The sequence below is a fragment of the Felis catus genome, chromosome E2 (genome assembly GCF_018350175.1).
Source record: "Felis catus isolate Fca126 chromosome E2, F.catus_Fca126_mat1.0, whole genome shotgun sequence".
Classification (NCBI taxonomy): Eukaryota; Metazoa; Chordata; class Mammalia; order Carnivora; family Felidae; genus Felis; species Felis catus.
In genome coordinates this window covers 17,765,424-17,778,523 of record NC_058382.1, presented here as the reverse complement: position 1 = coordinate 17,778,523, position 13,100 = coordinate 17,765,424, and the positions used below count along the sequence as shown (strand labels likewise).

The window sequence follows — 13,100 nt, the reverse complement described above, 5'->3', positions numbered from 1 at the left end:
AGATCATTTTCTTGTTAGATGTCAGTTGGTTCATGCCATTTCATTTCATGTCCATAAACAGCCTAAACTCATCTCTTGTGCAGAAACCACCCCTTCAACACATTGAGTAAGTCTCTTTGCAAATATTTTACCCTCTTTTTAAAAATTTTTTTTAAGTTTTATCTATTTATTTTGAGAGAGACAGAGTGAGCAGGGGAGGGAGGGAGGGAGAGGGAGAGAGAGAATCCCAAGCAGGCTCTGCACCATCAGCACAGAGCCCGACGTGGGGCTCGAACTCATGAAACCATGAGATCATGACCTGAGCTGAAACCGACAGCTGGATGCTCAACTTACTGAGCCACCCAGGCGCCCCAAGATTTTACCCTCTTAAAATGCATTGCAATTAAAAATATATACATATGCATACAAGAGTGCACTTATCATGACTATACAGCTTAATGTACTTTCACACAATCTGAACAACTCCATGTAACCAGTATCCAAATCAAGAAAAAGAATCCCCCTCCCTGCCCCCCCACAAGTCACAATGCCCCCGAGAGTAACCACTTCCTTGACTTTTATCTCCCTAGATTGGTTTTGCCTGTTTTAGAACCTCATACTAAAATCATACAGTTACAATCTTTTGAGTGTGGCTTTTTCCATTTAGTGTAATGCTTTTGAAATTCATCCCGGTAGTTGCAAGTGTCAATAGTTCATTGCCTCTTATTGCTGAATAGTATCCCTTGTATGTGTGTGCCATAACGTACGTATCCATTCTACTGTTGAGGAGCATTTGGGTGGTTTCCAGTTCAAGGCTGATACGAATACATTCAGAGCATTTGGTAGACGGGAATGGGGGCATTCCCAGGGACAAATGGCTGGATCATAGGATAGCCATATGTCATCTTTAGAGGATGTGGCGTTATGATTTTTTAAAGGAAGTAATTAGCACTTCAAAATGTATTGTTTGAAGAGTGGTTTATATAATAAGAAGAAAGAATCATGAAAATTCAAGTTTGACATCAAACTACACTGGCTTCATGTTTCAGAACAGAATGGATCCCTTTTATGACTGGTGACATAGTAATGCCCCATTGATAACTTTTTGTTTTTACTAGATATTTTACACTTGATTTTAGCCAAAAGCCTGAGACATTTCATGTAACTCCCAACTACTAACAGTTACCAACCATTTGAAAATAAAAATATTTCATATTATTCACATGGCCCTATTATTACCAAGTTATTTTAGCTAAAGCTCATAAAATGTACTTGACAGGTCATGTACATTATTATTTAAATTTTCTTATTAGTCCTTAATATAAATGTAAATCAACAGAGAAAAACTATTTCTTAATGTTTATTTAGTTTGAAAGAGAGGGAGAGAGAGTGGGGGAGGGGCAGAGAGATGCTCCCAAGCCGACTCCATGCTCAGTATGGGGCCTGACAGGAGTCTCATCCCACGATCCTGAGAGATCATGGCCTGGACTAAATCAAGATTCGGATGCTTAACTGGCTGAGCCACCCAGGTGCCCCGAGAAAAACTATTTTACATGTAAAGTGGATTGACTAAAAGCCAAATTGTTTTAATTTTAACTGGAACACGTCTCACGTGTCTTATTAGCAAGCCATTGCCTTAACAGTGAAGTTTAAGTCCCATTTGTTTGCCGGTTTCACATACGCTTGAGGGAGCTACAGCTCAGAGAAAAAACACGGTAAATGCCTTGGTTCTTGAGAAGTTCTGGGGAGTGACTGGGTGCCCCAAGCCATTTTCATCTAAGGAACCAACCTCTTGCCACTAGGGGGCGCCATCGGAGGAAAAGTGGGCCTCTTGGGAGCATTGCTGGCGCAGCCTGGCCTCTTGCTGTACACGCGCCCAGAGGGCATCCTTTGCAGACATCCCTGCACTCAGTTCCCACTGCTATAAGAATGATACCCATTCTGCAGATGGGCAAACACACACACCAAGCTGCGCAGCCCAGAGGAGCAGAGCTGGGATTTCAGTGTAGGTCTCTTGATTCTGTAGCCTGAAGACATTTCCATTTATGGCTCCTCGCTGTGACCCTGCTTTGTCCGTGGGGGTGGGGGGAGGGGTTGCTTTTCTCCCACCAAGCCCATTCAGTGTGCCCTCCCTCTTTTTCCGGCACACTCTCTCCCCCCTCTTGCGCACTCATCTGGAACTCCCCTCACACACCTGTCTCGAGCCGTCCTCTTCCCTTAGCCTGCAGCCCATATAATCAGCCTTCTGAGCTGCCCTCTCACCTGCTCCCTCATCTCCTCCCCACCTCCTTGCCTTGGTCCAGCTCTGTCCTAGCCTGCTGGGTCCCTGTCTGGGCCTCCCCCTGGGCTCCCAGCCTCGGAGAGGTGGAGCCACCAGCACAAGAGGCAGTTCTGGAATTCAGGATTCACACGTGGATCCAACCTGGATCTCCCCCCTGCCCCCAAGAAGGCCCATGTCCTAAGGAGAGACATCAGGTAGCCCGGCCCCCTCCCCCACCAAGACAGCCTGGGAACCGGAGGCCATGGGCACATCACGCTGCTCATGTAGCCAGACATTAGCACAATCTTGAATTTCAGGTCTATAAATCACCTGGGTTGGGGGGTGGGGTGCTCATAAATCTGTTTTCCCATGCTGGTCGGCTTGCTTGACCTCTTGTCCCCTCCTCCTCCAGACTCCCTTCCTCCTTCCTGGGAGACTGGCCCAAGGAGGGGCCTGGGCATATATATATAGGCAGCCACTGTGGGAGGGGCTGACCACAGAGGCTTCGGAAAGAGAAGGTGAGGAGGGGGCTGTGGAGGGTCTGGATGAGCAAGGGAAAGTAGGAAGCTATGAGGTGCAGGGAGGCCAGCACTGAGCTCTGGCCAGTGAGCCTCGGTTTCCTTGTCTGTAAAGTGGCCCGCCATCAGCGTTGTGGGGAGATTCATTCAGCACCAGTCTGGGCCCAGCAGAGAGCCAGGAGCACCCCCAGCAGCTGGGGTGTGGAGTGAGGCTGGTGGGGCTTCCCTCCCCTCCCCTCCTGGCCTCATTCCCACTCATGTGTCCCCAGCAGGACTATGGCTTCTGCAGCAGCAGAGGCGGAGAAGGGGTCTCCGGTTGTGGTGGGACTGCTGGTGGTGGGCAACATCATTATTCTGGTGAGACCTCCCCCCGTGCTGGGAGCCCAGTGGGCGGGCAGGGAGGAGGGGATACCTGGGGGTGGGGGCTCAGGGCCCAGGACTCCCGGGTTGGTGATGGCTGCAGGCTGTCAAGCCAGGGCAGCCTGGATTCCAATCCCCGCTCTGCGGCTCCCCAGCTTTGCGAACTCCAGCAAGCCACTCTCCTTCTTCGTGCTGCTTCCTCATCGATAGATTATGTCCCCATTGTGGGGACTGTTGTGTGGGTTCATCCATACTGACCCTCAGCTCCGAAAAAGTGCTTGACAAGTGTTGTCCTCGTTAACATGACTATAGACATAAAGTGCCTGCTTGGGGCACAGGAGGCCCATCGTAATGAATACTAACCATAGCAATGTCTTATTAATTACTATCTAATTTTTTAAACTGTGATGCCTGTACATGGCTCTGGAGCCAGACAGCCTGGGCTCAAACCCCAGCTCTGCTGCTTTCTACTGTGGGACCTGGGGCCAGCAACGTAATCCTTCTGGGCCTCAGTTTTCTCATCTGTAGATGGAGATAAAATAGGAATGCCGAGAGTTTAAGATGAGTTATCAGATTCGTGCGGAGCGTGGGACGACACATGGTTACTGTTTGTATCGGCCATGACTCTGCAGCTGGTGACGATGATTATCACACAGAAAGCAGTTAGTGGGACCGTGCCTGGCGCGCACACACTAAATACCCCATGAGTGTCAGTGTGAGTGTTGTCAAAGGTAGCCACTGTTCTAGAAGTCTTCCTCTCTCCTTGCTTCCCATCTCTCATCCCTATAAGTGCCTAGATTTTTAGTTTCTCCAACAATTTCTTTAAGCAATAGGAACGTGTATACCTATGATACAGCTCATTCCACATCCTGTTCTGTGCCTCCCAGTTTCTCCTGCTGACCTAGTCTGTAGGCCCTTCCACATGAGTCCTCAGCCTCCTCGCCCTTTGTCATGACTGCAGAGCACTCCCTCGTGTGGCACGCCGGTTCCTTTTACATGGTGACACAGGGAATGACTGGGTGGGTTTATGATTTTCCTGCACGAGCAGGATTGATTACTGCAGGCGGAATTGTGGATCAAAGGGTTGATGCGTTTGTAGTTGTTCCGGCCCCGGCCAGATTCCTCAGCTCGGGAACAACAGCACTATTGAGAGAGGGCATGTGATCAAGCATCTCCTCTGTTCCAGTCGTGCGCTCTGGGCTGTGTATGTGGCATCTCCTCGTATCCTTGAAGCAACTGGCGGCTGGGATGTGGGCGGGGGGCAGGGATCAGGCCGGGCAGCCCTTCCCGTCTGGCCTCTGCCCAGCCCCATCCCCACTCATGGAAGGCGAGGTCCTTGCCCTTCTTCTTACAGCCCGCTTTACCGAGGCCGGTGGGGGCTCGGAAGGGGACCTTGTTCACAGAGAGTCCCGCAGCCCCGGCTGCCAATCCTGAGCCAGCCTTTCTAACCTGTTGCCCTGTCCAGCTGTCAGGCCTGGCCCTGTTTGCTGAGACCGTATGGGTGACAGCTGACCAGTACCGCGTGTACCCACTGATGGGCGTCTCAGGCAAGGATGACGTCTTCGCTGGCGCCTGGATCGCCATCTTCTGCGGCTTCTCCTTCTTCGTGGTGGCCAGCTTTGGTGTGGGCGCGGCGCTCTGCCGCCGCCGGTCCATGATCCTCACGGTGAGGCCCCGGGGGGCAGGGCATGGGGACGGGTGGGCACGGAGATCATCCACACGGAACCATAGTGACAACCACCGCCGCGGCCACGAGTGTGTGTTCAGCATGGTGCCACACTTGGGCCTGTCGTCCTATTTAATCTTCCCCTCACCCAGTAACAGGCTCAGCTGTTATCCTCAATTTCCAAAGAAAATTGGGGCACAGAGAGGAAGGCAAGGGAGCTCTGCCCAGGAGGATGATTCTTGAGTGGCAGGGATGAGATTCGAACCTCAGCTAGTTGGTCCCCAGAGTCTGTGCTCGTGAACAACAACAGTAATGACAGCACAGCTGCCGTTCAAGGAGTGCTCGCTGTATTCTAAATGTTTTACATAGATTGGCTCATTTATTCCTCACAACCTACCGTGAGATACCATCCTCCTCGTGAACCCGTTTGACAGAGTAGAAACTGAGGCTCGGAGAAGTGAAGTCACTTATCCAGGGTTGCACAGCGAGTGGGTGACAGAGCCGGGATTTGAACCCGAGTAGTTCAGCTCGAGCCTGTGCTCTGAATTTCTGCCGGGAATGACCACCACCACAAGAACCCGCACTTCCCAAGCACCCCTCATGTGCCCGGCACTAGGCTGAGCAGTTTAGAAAATGAGCTCCGCCGATCTCCCCAGAAGCCTCCGAAGTTATGCTTCTCGGCCCCTTTACCAGTTGAGGAAACTGGGATTCAAAGAGGCCAACAGCCCAGGCACTCGGGAAGGCAGGGCCTCTAATCCCGGCCCCACTGATGCAGAGCCAACATGGTGCCTCCTCTACAATCCAGGGCCTTTTCGATTCCCGGGAGCAGCTACTTATTCGATCGACAAACGTTTATTGAGCAAGAACCACGTGCCAAACCCCGCGCTGGGCACTGGGGCTCTGGTGAACCCCTTGTCCCAGGGGAGGATGCTCCAACGGGAGCAGCAGTGCACAGCGAAGAGGGAAGGGAGAGCCGGAGCTGGGGCAGGGGAGGCCTGCAGCCAGAGAAAGCGAAGGCCTTGGGGAGGTGAGGGAGTGAGCCTTGAGTCTACAGGAAGAGCATGCGGAAGAGCATGCGTGGGGGAGGGAACAGCAAGAGCAAAGGCTCTGAAGTCAGAGCCAAGTGGGGGTGGCGGGGAGGGAGAGGAAATGAGGTTGGATGGAGTGGGTACAGTGGGCGGTGGGCAAGGGGCATGAGGGCGAGAAGGGGAAGGTGGGCCTATCGGGTGAGTCTTGCCAGCCTTGGTAAGGACCTGGGCCTTATTGTAAGATGGAGCCTTGGAAAGGCTCTCCTTCTCTTTTTCTTTCTTTCCTGCACGGAATTCTCTGGCATAACCATTTAACCTAAGCCCTAAAAGCTCACCCAACTGGTGAAAAAAAAAAAAAAAAAAGGTGGCTGTCTCCCTTATTAGTTTGTCATTAACTAAGACACAAAATTTTATTTTTCTTTATTTAGTTTATTTTATTTTAATTGTATTTATTTATTTTATTTTAATTTTATTTATTTTTTATTTTTATTTTTTTAACTGGGCATTTTTTCACATGATATTTTATTGCAAATATTGCAAATTGAACATTGGTTACCGACTGGAGAACATTTTTAAACATTTTATTTTGAAAAATTATCCAACTTACAGAATCGTGGCAACAGTAAACTCCCACAAATCTTTCTAAATTCACCAGTCATTAACATGTTGCTTTGTTTCTCAATCTTTCATTATTTATTTTTTATTTTTTAATGGTAGTTTATTGTCAAGTTGGCTAACATAGTGCATACAGTGTGCTCTTGGCTTTGGGAGTAGATTCCCGTGATCCATCGCTTACATACAACACCCAGTGCTCATCCCCACAAGTGCCCTCCTCAATGCCCATCACCCATTTTCCCCTCCCTGCCGCGCCCCTGCCCCTTCAACCCTCAGTTTGTTCTCTGTATTTAAGAGTCTCCTATGGTTTGCCTCCCTCTCTGTTTGAAACTATTTTTCCCCTTCCCTTCCCTCTGGTCTTCTGTTAAGTTTCTGAAATTCCACATAGGAGTGAAAACATACGATATCTTTCTCTGCCTGACTTATGTCACTTAGCAGAACACCCTCCAGTTCCATCCAGGTTGCTGCAAATGGCAGGATTTCATTCTTTCTTATTGCCAAGTAGTATTCCATTGTATGTATAAACCACATCTTCTTGATCGATTCGTCAGTTGATGGACATTTAGGCTCTTTCCATGACTTGGCTATTGTTGAAAGCGCTGCTATAAACATCGGGGTACAAGTGCCTATGCATCAGCACTCCTGTATCCTTTGGGTAAATTCCTAGTAGTGCTACTGCTGGGTCATAGGGTAGTTCTATTTTTAGTTTTTCAAGGAACCTCCACACAGTTTTCCAGAGCGGCGGCACCAGTTTGCGTTCCCACCAACAGTGCGAGGGGATTCCTGTTTCACCACATCCTCGCCAGCATCTGTTGTTTCCTGAGTCGTTAATTTTAGCCACTCTGATGGATATGAGGTGATATCTTGGTGTGGTTTTGATTTGTATTTCCCTGATGATGAGTGACGTTGAGCATCTTTCCACGTAAGGCGTAGAATTTTATGGGAAATTTCAAACATAGAGCAGAGTGAGTGGCATGAGCCCTGCACCCCCATCACCTAGTTTCAACGACATCGACCATAGACTTGGCCAGCTTTGTCCCCTCTGCTCCACCCCTGCCTGCCCACATTCTTCTTTTTGGGGTATTTTGAAGTGCATTGCAGACACCAAGTCATTTACCCATAAATATTTGAGTGCACATTTCTCTGTGATGAGGACACTGTTTCGAGCAGCCAGGCGTGTTATACCGCAGCGTCTCAGCTCATGGCAGAGGGGTTAGCACGACCACTTTCCACCCCCTGTTGCTCTGAGGCAGAGGGCGTGGGGTGAGGGAAGAGCTTTTTTTCTTCTTATGCACAACCATCATGCCACTGGTGCACCTACAAAACCCACCCAAATTCCTTCATATCTCTCTTCCGATATCTGAACGCAGATATAGACAAACAGACAACCAAATGTTCCTGGTTGTCTCAAGAATGTCTTTTTTTTTTTTCTCCCATGGTAGACATTTATTTTACTGCACCCAAGCCAATAGTTAGCTTCAGGAAATACTTTACGTATTTCTGTTGCTTTCATTTGTTCGTAACATTTTATTATAAAAAAATACAGAAATCAAAACACAGAAAAGGTGAAAGACTTGAACGGGGAACACCTGTACGTACACCCACCACGTAGATGCTACCGTTCACACTGTCTTACACTTCTTTTTAAAATTGCATTTCTAGGGGCGCCTTGGTGGCTCAGTCGATTGGGCATCTGACTTCGGCTCAGGTCATGATCTCATGGTTTGTGGGTTCAAGCCCCACGTCGGACTTTGGGCCGACAGCTCAGAGCCTGGAGCCTGCTTAGAATTCTGTGAATTGCTTAGAATTCTCTCTCTGCCCCTGCCCTGCTCATGCTCTGTCTCTCTCTCTCTCTCTCAAAAATAAATAAAAGCATTAAAATAAAATAAAATAAAGTTGCAGTTCTATCCATCAGTCCGTCCCTTGAAGGGGTGTGACTTGATACGGGCTTTGCCCTGACCGGGCTGTCCCTCTGTCTCTCCCTCCCTCTTTCCCCAGTACCTGGTGCTCATGCTCATCGTCTACATTTTTGAATGCGCCTCCTGCATCACATCCTACACTCACCGAGACTATGTGAGCTGGGCAGAGGCCAGGGGAGGGGCATGACTTGGGGGAGGGTGGCAAGGGTCTGGGCCTGGGGGTGGGGTGGATGGAGGTTGACCTCCCACCCCACCCAGCCTCACTGGATCCTCTTCTTCCTGGACCTCCGCAGATGGTGTCCAACCCATCCCTGATTACCAAGCAGATGCTGACCTTCTACAGTGCAGACACGGACCAGGGCCGGGAGCTGACTCGTCTCTGGGACCGCATCATGATTGAGGTGGACATGGTGGTGGTGGGGGGGGGGGTTGAGGCGGGCGAAGGGATGGGGAGGGCTGGAGGACCTGGGACTCTGAGGTAGCTAGGGCTCCCATTATGCCCACTGGTAGATGATACCCACTCCTGCGGTTCTTATGGGGGGTGGGGAGGGCTGGTCATGGCCATTTTCCAGATGAGGAGACAGGCCCAAAAAGGGAATGTCACTTGTCCAATGTCATGTGGTTGGTAAGCTGGGATCAAAATCTGACAGCCTATAACCAGAGTCCCTGCTCTTAATCATTACACATACCTTCTTAATAATGATGGTAATCATAATAACGAAATGTAATGAGTACTAACTCCTTTAGTACTGTTCAAAGCACATTTAAAGCTTACTTTTTCCTCACAACTACCCCATAAAGGAGATCAGCTTTTTAACAATGAGGAAACCAAGATAAGAGGTTGCGTGGCTTACACAAGGTCACACAGCTGGTAGGTCACAGAACCAGAAAGATTGAAACCCAGACCATCAGCTTCCAGAAGCCACATTCTTTTTTTTTTTTCTAATGTTTATTTTTGAGAGAGAGACAGAGACAGCATGAGCGAGGGAGGGGCAGAGAGAAAGAGAGAGACACAGAATCCGAAGCAGACTCCAGGCTCTGAGCTGTCGGCACAGAGCCCAATGTGGGGCTCGCACTCCTGAACCGCGAGATTATGACCTGAGCCGAAAGTCGCTGTTTCACTGAGCCACCCAGGCGCCCCCGAAGCCACATTCTTAATTAAACCCAATGCGATGTGGCACAAGAGAAGAATATTGAGGACCCCAGGGAAATTGAGGTCCCAATTCGGTTCAAGTCATACAGCTAGCCAAGATGGGGACTCGTATTTGAAGGAACCTATGTTTTTATCATTCAGGGCCACAAATTAAACACCCACAGGGGCCAGAAGAAGCCAAAATTCTGCCTTTGGGTGTCATTTACTTGGGGTTTTGTTGACAGCTAATTCAAAAGAATTTTTTTTTTTAATTTTTTTTTCAACGTTTATTTATTTTTGGGACAGAGAGAGACAGAGCATGAACGGGGGAGGGGCAGAGAGAGAGGGAGACACAGAATCGAAAACAGGCTCCAGGCTCTGAGCCGTCAGCCCAGAGCCCGACGCGGGGCTCGAACCCACGGACCGCGAGATCGTGACCTGGCTGAAGTCGGACGCTTAACCGACTGCGCCACCCAGGCGCCCCCAAAAGAATTTTAAAATAATTAACGAAACGGTGGGTTTGATCCAAATCCTCCACCAGCCTCTTGGTGACGGGACAAATATCTTCTGCTCCCTGTTCACACACGGACACTTGCTGCCACCAACCCCCGCCCCTGCGAAGCCGAGGACATGGGGGAGTCAGGCCCAGCTTCCTCACTCTGCAACCTCGGGCGAGTGGCTGTCCTCTCTGAGCCGAAGCCTGCCTGACTCAGGCCTTTCTCTCCAGCAAGAGTGCTGTGGCACATCCGGTCCTATGGATTGGGTGAACTTCACCTCGGCCTTCCGGGCAGCCACCCCGGAGGTGGTGCTCCCCTGGCCCCCATTGTGCTGTCGGCGGACAGGCAACTTCATTCCCCTCAATGAAGAAGGCTGCCGCCTGGGCCACACAGACTACCTGTTCACCAAGGTGCGCCCCCCCCCCCCCACCGGTCTGCAGGTCTGTTTGCCTCGGCCTCGGTTTCTTCTATCTCTCCCTCCCGTCCTCTCCTCCCCTCTCTGGCTTTTTCTTTCTCCCCTCTCTCTCTGGCTCACCCAACCCCCTCCCCGTCGGTCCCTCCCTCCCTCTGCTAGTCAGGGGGAGGCCCAGGACCTGGCACCTGCGGCTTTTCTCAGTTGGGAATAAGAACAACAACAATAACAGCACAACAGCAACGCCAGCCATCGCTTATCCAGCCTTTGCGTGGTGCCGGGCATTCTTCTAGGTGTTTCAAGTTTTTGTCTGATTTCTCACCGCAGCCCTGGGGGGCAAAGATTAGAATGATCCCATTTTAAGGATGAGGAAACGGAGCTCACTCGCTAGTGAGGGATGGAGCTGGGGCTGGATTTCAGGAGGGCAGGCCCCAACTAGGCGCTTTAACTAGTGCAAGGTGAGTGCAGAGGCAGAGATTGAAACCAGAGGAGATTAGCTGGGAGGAGAACCAGTCCCAGTGGTTGCTCTGGCTGCTTTGGGCCCGGGGGGGGGGGGGGGGGGGGGGGGGGGGGGGGGGGGGGGGGCTTCAGCCACGTCTTAGATCAGGTGTCACAGAGAGAGGAGCCTGTGCAAACCATCACCGCTGTCAGAGTCACCCAGCCGTTTCTCAAGCCCGACTCTGTGCGGAGTGTGTGTGTGTGTGTGTGTGCGCGCGCGTGTGCGCCCGTGTCGCCCATGGAATCCCCACAAGTGCTCTCGGAGGCCGGTGCGTCAAGGTTACCACTTGCACAGACGGGGAAGCTGAGGCTTAGAGGGTCAGAATCATTCCTAGGCTCCAACAGCTAACAGGTGGCAGAGCTGGTCCCCAATTCAGTCCCACCTGACTCCAGGACAGACGCCCTGAATCTCGTTCTCTGCTGCTTCCAAGTCGAGGCAGGGGTCTACCTGGAAATGACTCGCTTGTGAGACTCGGGCCCCACCTGGCCTCATTCCTAAAGGACGTAGCAAAACTGCACTCATCCTAAAGGCAGATTTCAAACCCTGGGAACTTACGGGCAGCATGGAAAGCCAGCTCTAGACAAGACTGCCCTCAGACTCTCATAGCCACCAACAGGGCAGTACCCACCTGTGCGGGGCGTGGGCTCCACATCGCACCCCTGGTTCCCCAGAACCGCTCTGGGAGGTAGACACTGCCACACACCCCCATTGCACAGGTGAGCAAACCAGGGCTTGAGGAAGGAAATCACCTTCCCAAGGGCTCGCGGTGACGTTTTCTCAACCCCCACCCCCTGTCTCTCCCCCTCCCAGGGTTGCTTCGAGCACATCAGCCATGCCATCGACAGCTACACGTGGGGCATCTCGTGGTTTGGGTTTGCCATCCTGATGTGGACGGTGAGAGGTGGGGAGCCTCTGGGCTAGGCGGGATGTGCGTGTGGGGCTGGAGCGCCCCTCACTCCACTGCCTCCTCCTCCAGCTGCCTGTGATGCTGATGGCCATGTATTTCTACACCACGTTGTGAGGGACAGGAAGGCCACATGCACGCCTCGGCCTCTTCCTCCTCCTGTTCCTGTCTCCTCCGGCCGCGGACTGGATGGCTGCCTCAGCTCTCCCCTTCCCACCTCCCTCGAGCTTCCCTCCTTCCTCACCAAAGACCTTTTCCCAGGTTTCTGAGCCCTGCCGGGACTTGGAGGTGCCCCGAAACCCTGGGACATGTGTGCGTGGGCCCTTAGCCCTTGACGTCATTTCACTTTGCTGATTCCTGGCCCATCTTTCGGTGTCAATTTCAAGTCCTGTCCTCCGGGGACCCTTCCGGGATCCCACCCACCCCATCACCAATGCCTCTCTAATAGCTCCCCAAGCTCCTCCTTCATGGTAGATGTTGGCCCTCATTGCTAAATAGTTTGGGGTTGTTTATTCTCTGGTGGACTAGGGTTGCCAGGAATGGAGGAACAAGCTCTGTCATGGTCACTGTATTGTCCCCAGCATCACCCAGCAGAGGGCTGAGCATGGATATTCAATAAATACTGGTTGAATGAATTAATTTGCTTTCTTCTGGGGCAAAGACAAATGAACAATAACTCTTCCAATGGAAGTGGCAGAAACCCAACTGGCACTGACTGAAACATAACATGGAATTTCTCGGCTCATGCAACTGAGTCAGTATTTCCGGCTTCAGGCATGTCTGGATCCAGGGGTTCAATCTAAGTTTCAAGGAAACCTGCTTCATTCGCAGACAGACTTTCTCATAGCTAAGCAACACAGCAGCAAGAGAGGCCTCTCTCCCAACAGCACTACCCAAGGTCAGGGATTCAATCTCACTGTCTTACTTTAGAGTCTAGCCCATCCTTTGGTTGGGGAAGGGAGGGTATCTGAATTAATACTGCTAAGGGTGGTGTTGGGAAGTGGGGGTGGTTTATCAAAGGAAAATTAGAGCTCGGGCTGTTGGGCTGGTATGGGTGACAGATAACCTCCTCCTACGGCCTGTAGCTTCCAGCAAGTTCTCTAATGGGTGGATGACAGCAAAACTCTAGGAATCTCATCCTCGCTCTTTTGTCCTCTCTGAAGCAGGCCATCCTCTGTCCATTTTATAGTAATTAGGCCCTGCCAAGAGGGCCTGGCCTCCTTCTCCATCAAATGAAGTTTCCCACACTCCTCATTTACTCCACAGATGGTCTGCAAATGCTGAATTCAGATATCAAACTTTTTAAAATAT

At 51.0% G+C, this 13,100-nt stretch overlaps 1 protein-coding gene across 4 annotated transcripts; it reads left to right on the top strand.

The window, feature by feature from the left end:
* Positions 1-344: 344 nt before the first annotated feature.
* UPK1A (uroplakin 1A) lies at positions 345-12,424 on the top strand. Of its 4 annotated transcripts, none has more exons than XM_045046508.1 (8): positions 349-2,757; positions 3,027-3,114; positions 4,583-4,783; positions 8,425-8,499; positions 8,639-8,746; positions 10,205-10,384; positions 11,696-11,786; positions 11,862-12,424. In XM_045046508.1, exons 2-8 carry the CDS (start codon positions 3,034-3,036, stop codon positions 12,056-12,058), a joined length of 933 nt encoding a protein of 310 aa, XP_044902443.1. In that variant the 5' UTR covers positions 349-2,757; positions 3,027-3,033; the 3' UTR covers positions 12,059-12,424. The 4 variants fall into 4 exon arrangements, with proteins under 4 accessions (XP_044902446.1, XP_044902443.1, XP_023101258.2 ...); XM_023245490.2 differs by having other exon boundaries at positions 350-2,757; positions 11,696-11,779; positions 11,862-12,039; XM_045046511.1 differs by lacking the exon at positions 10,205-10,384 and having other exon boundaries at positions 345-2,757.
* Positions 12,425-13,100: the final 676 nt, after the last annotated feature.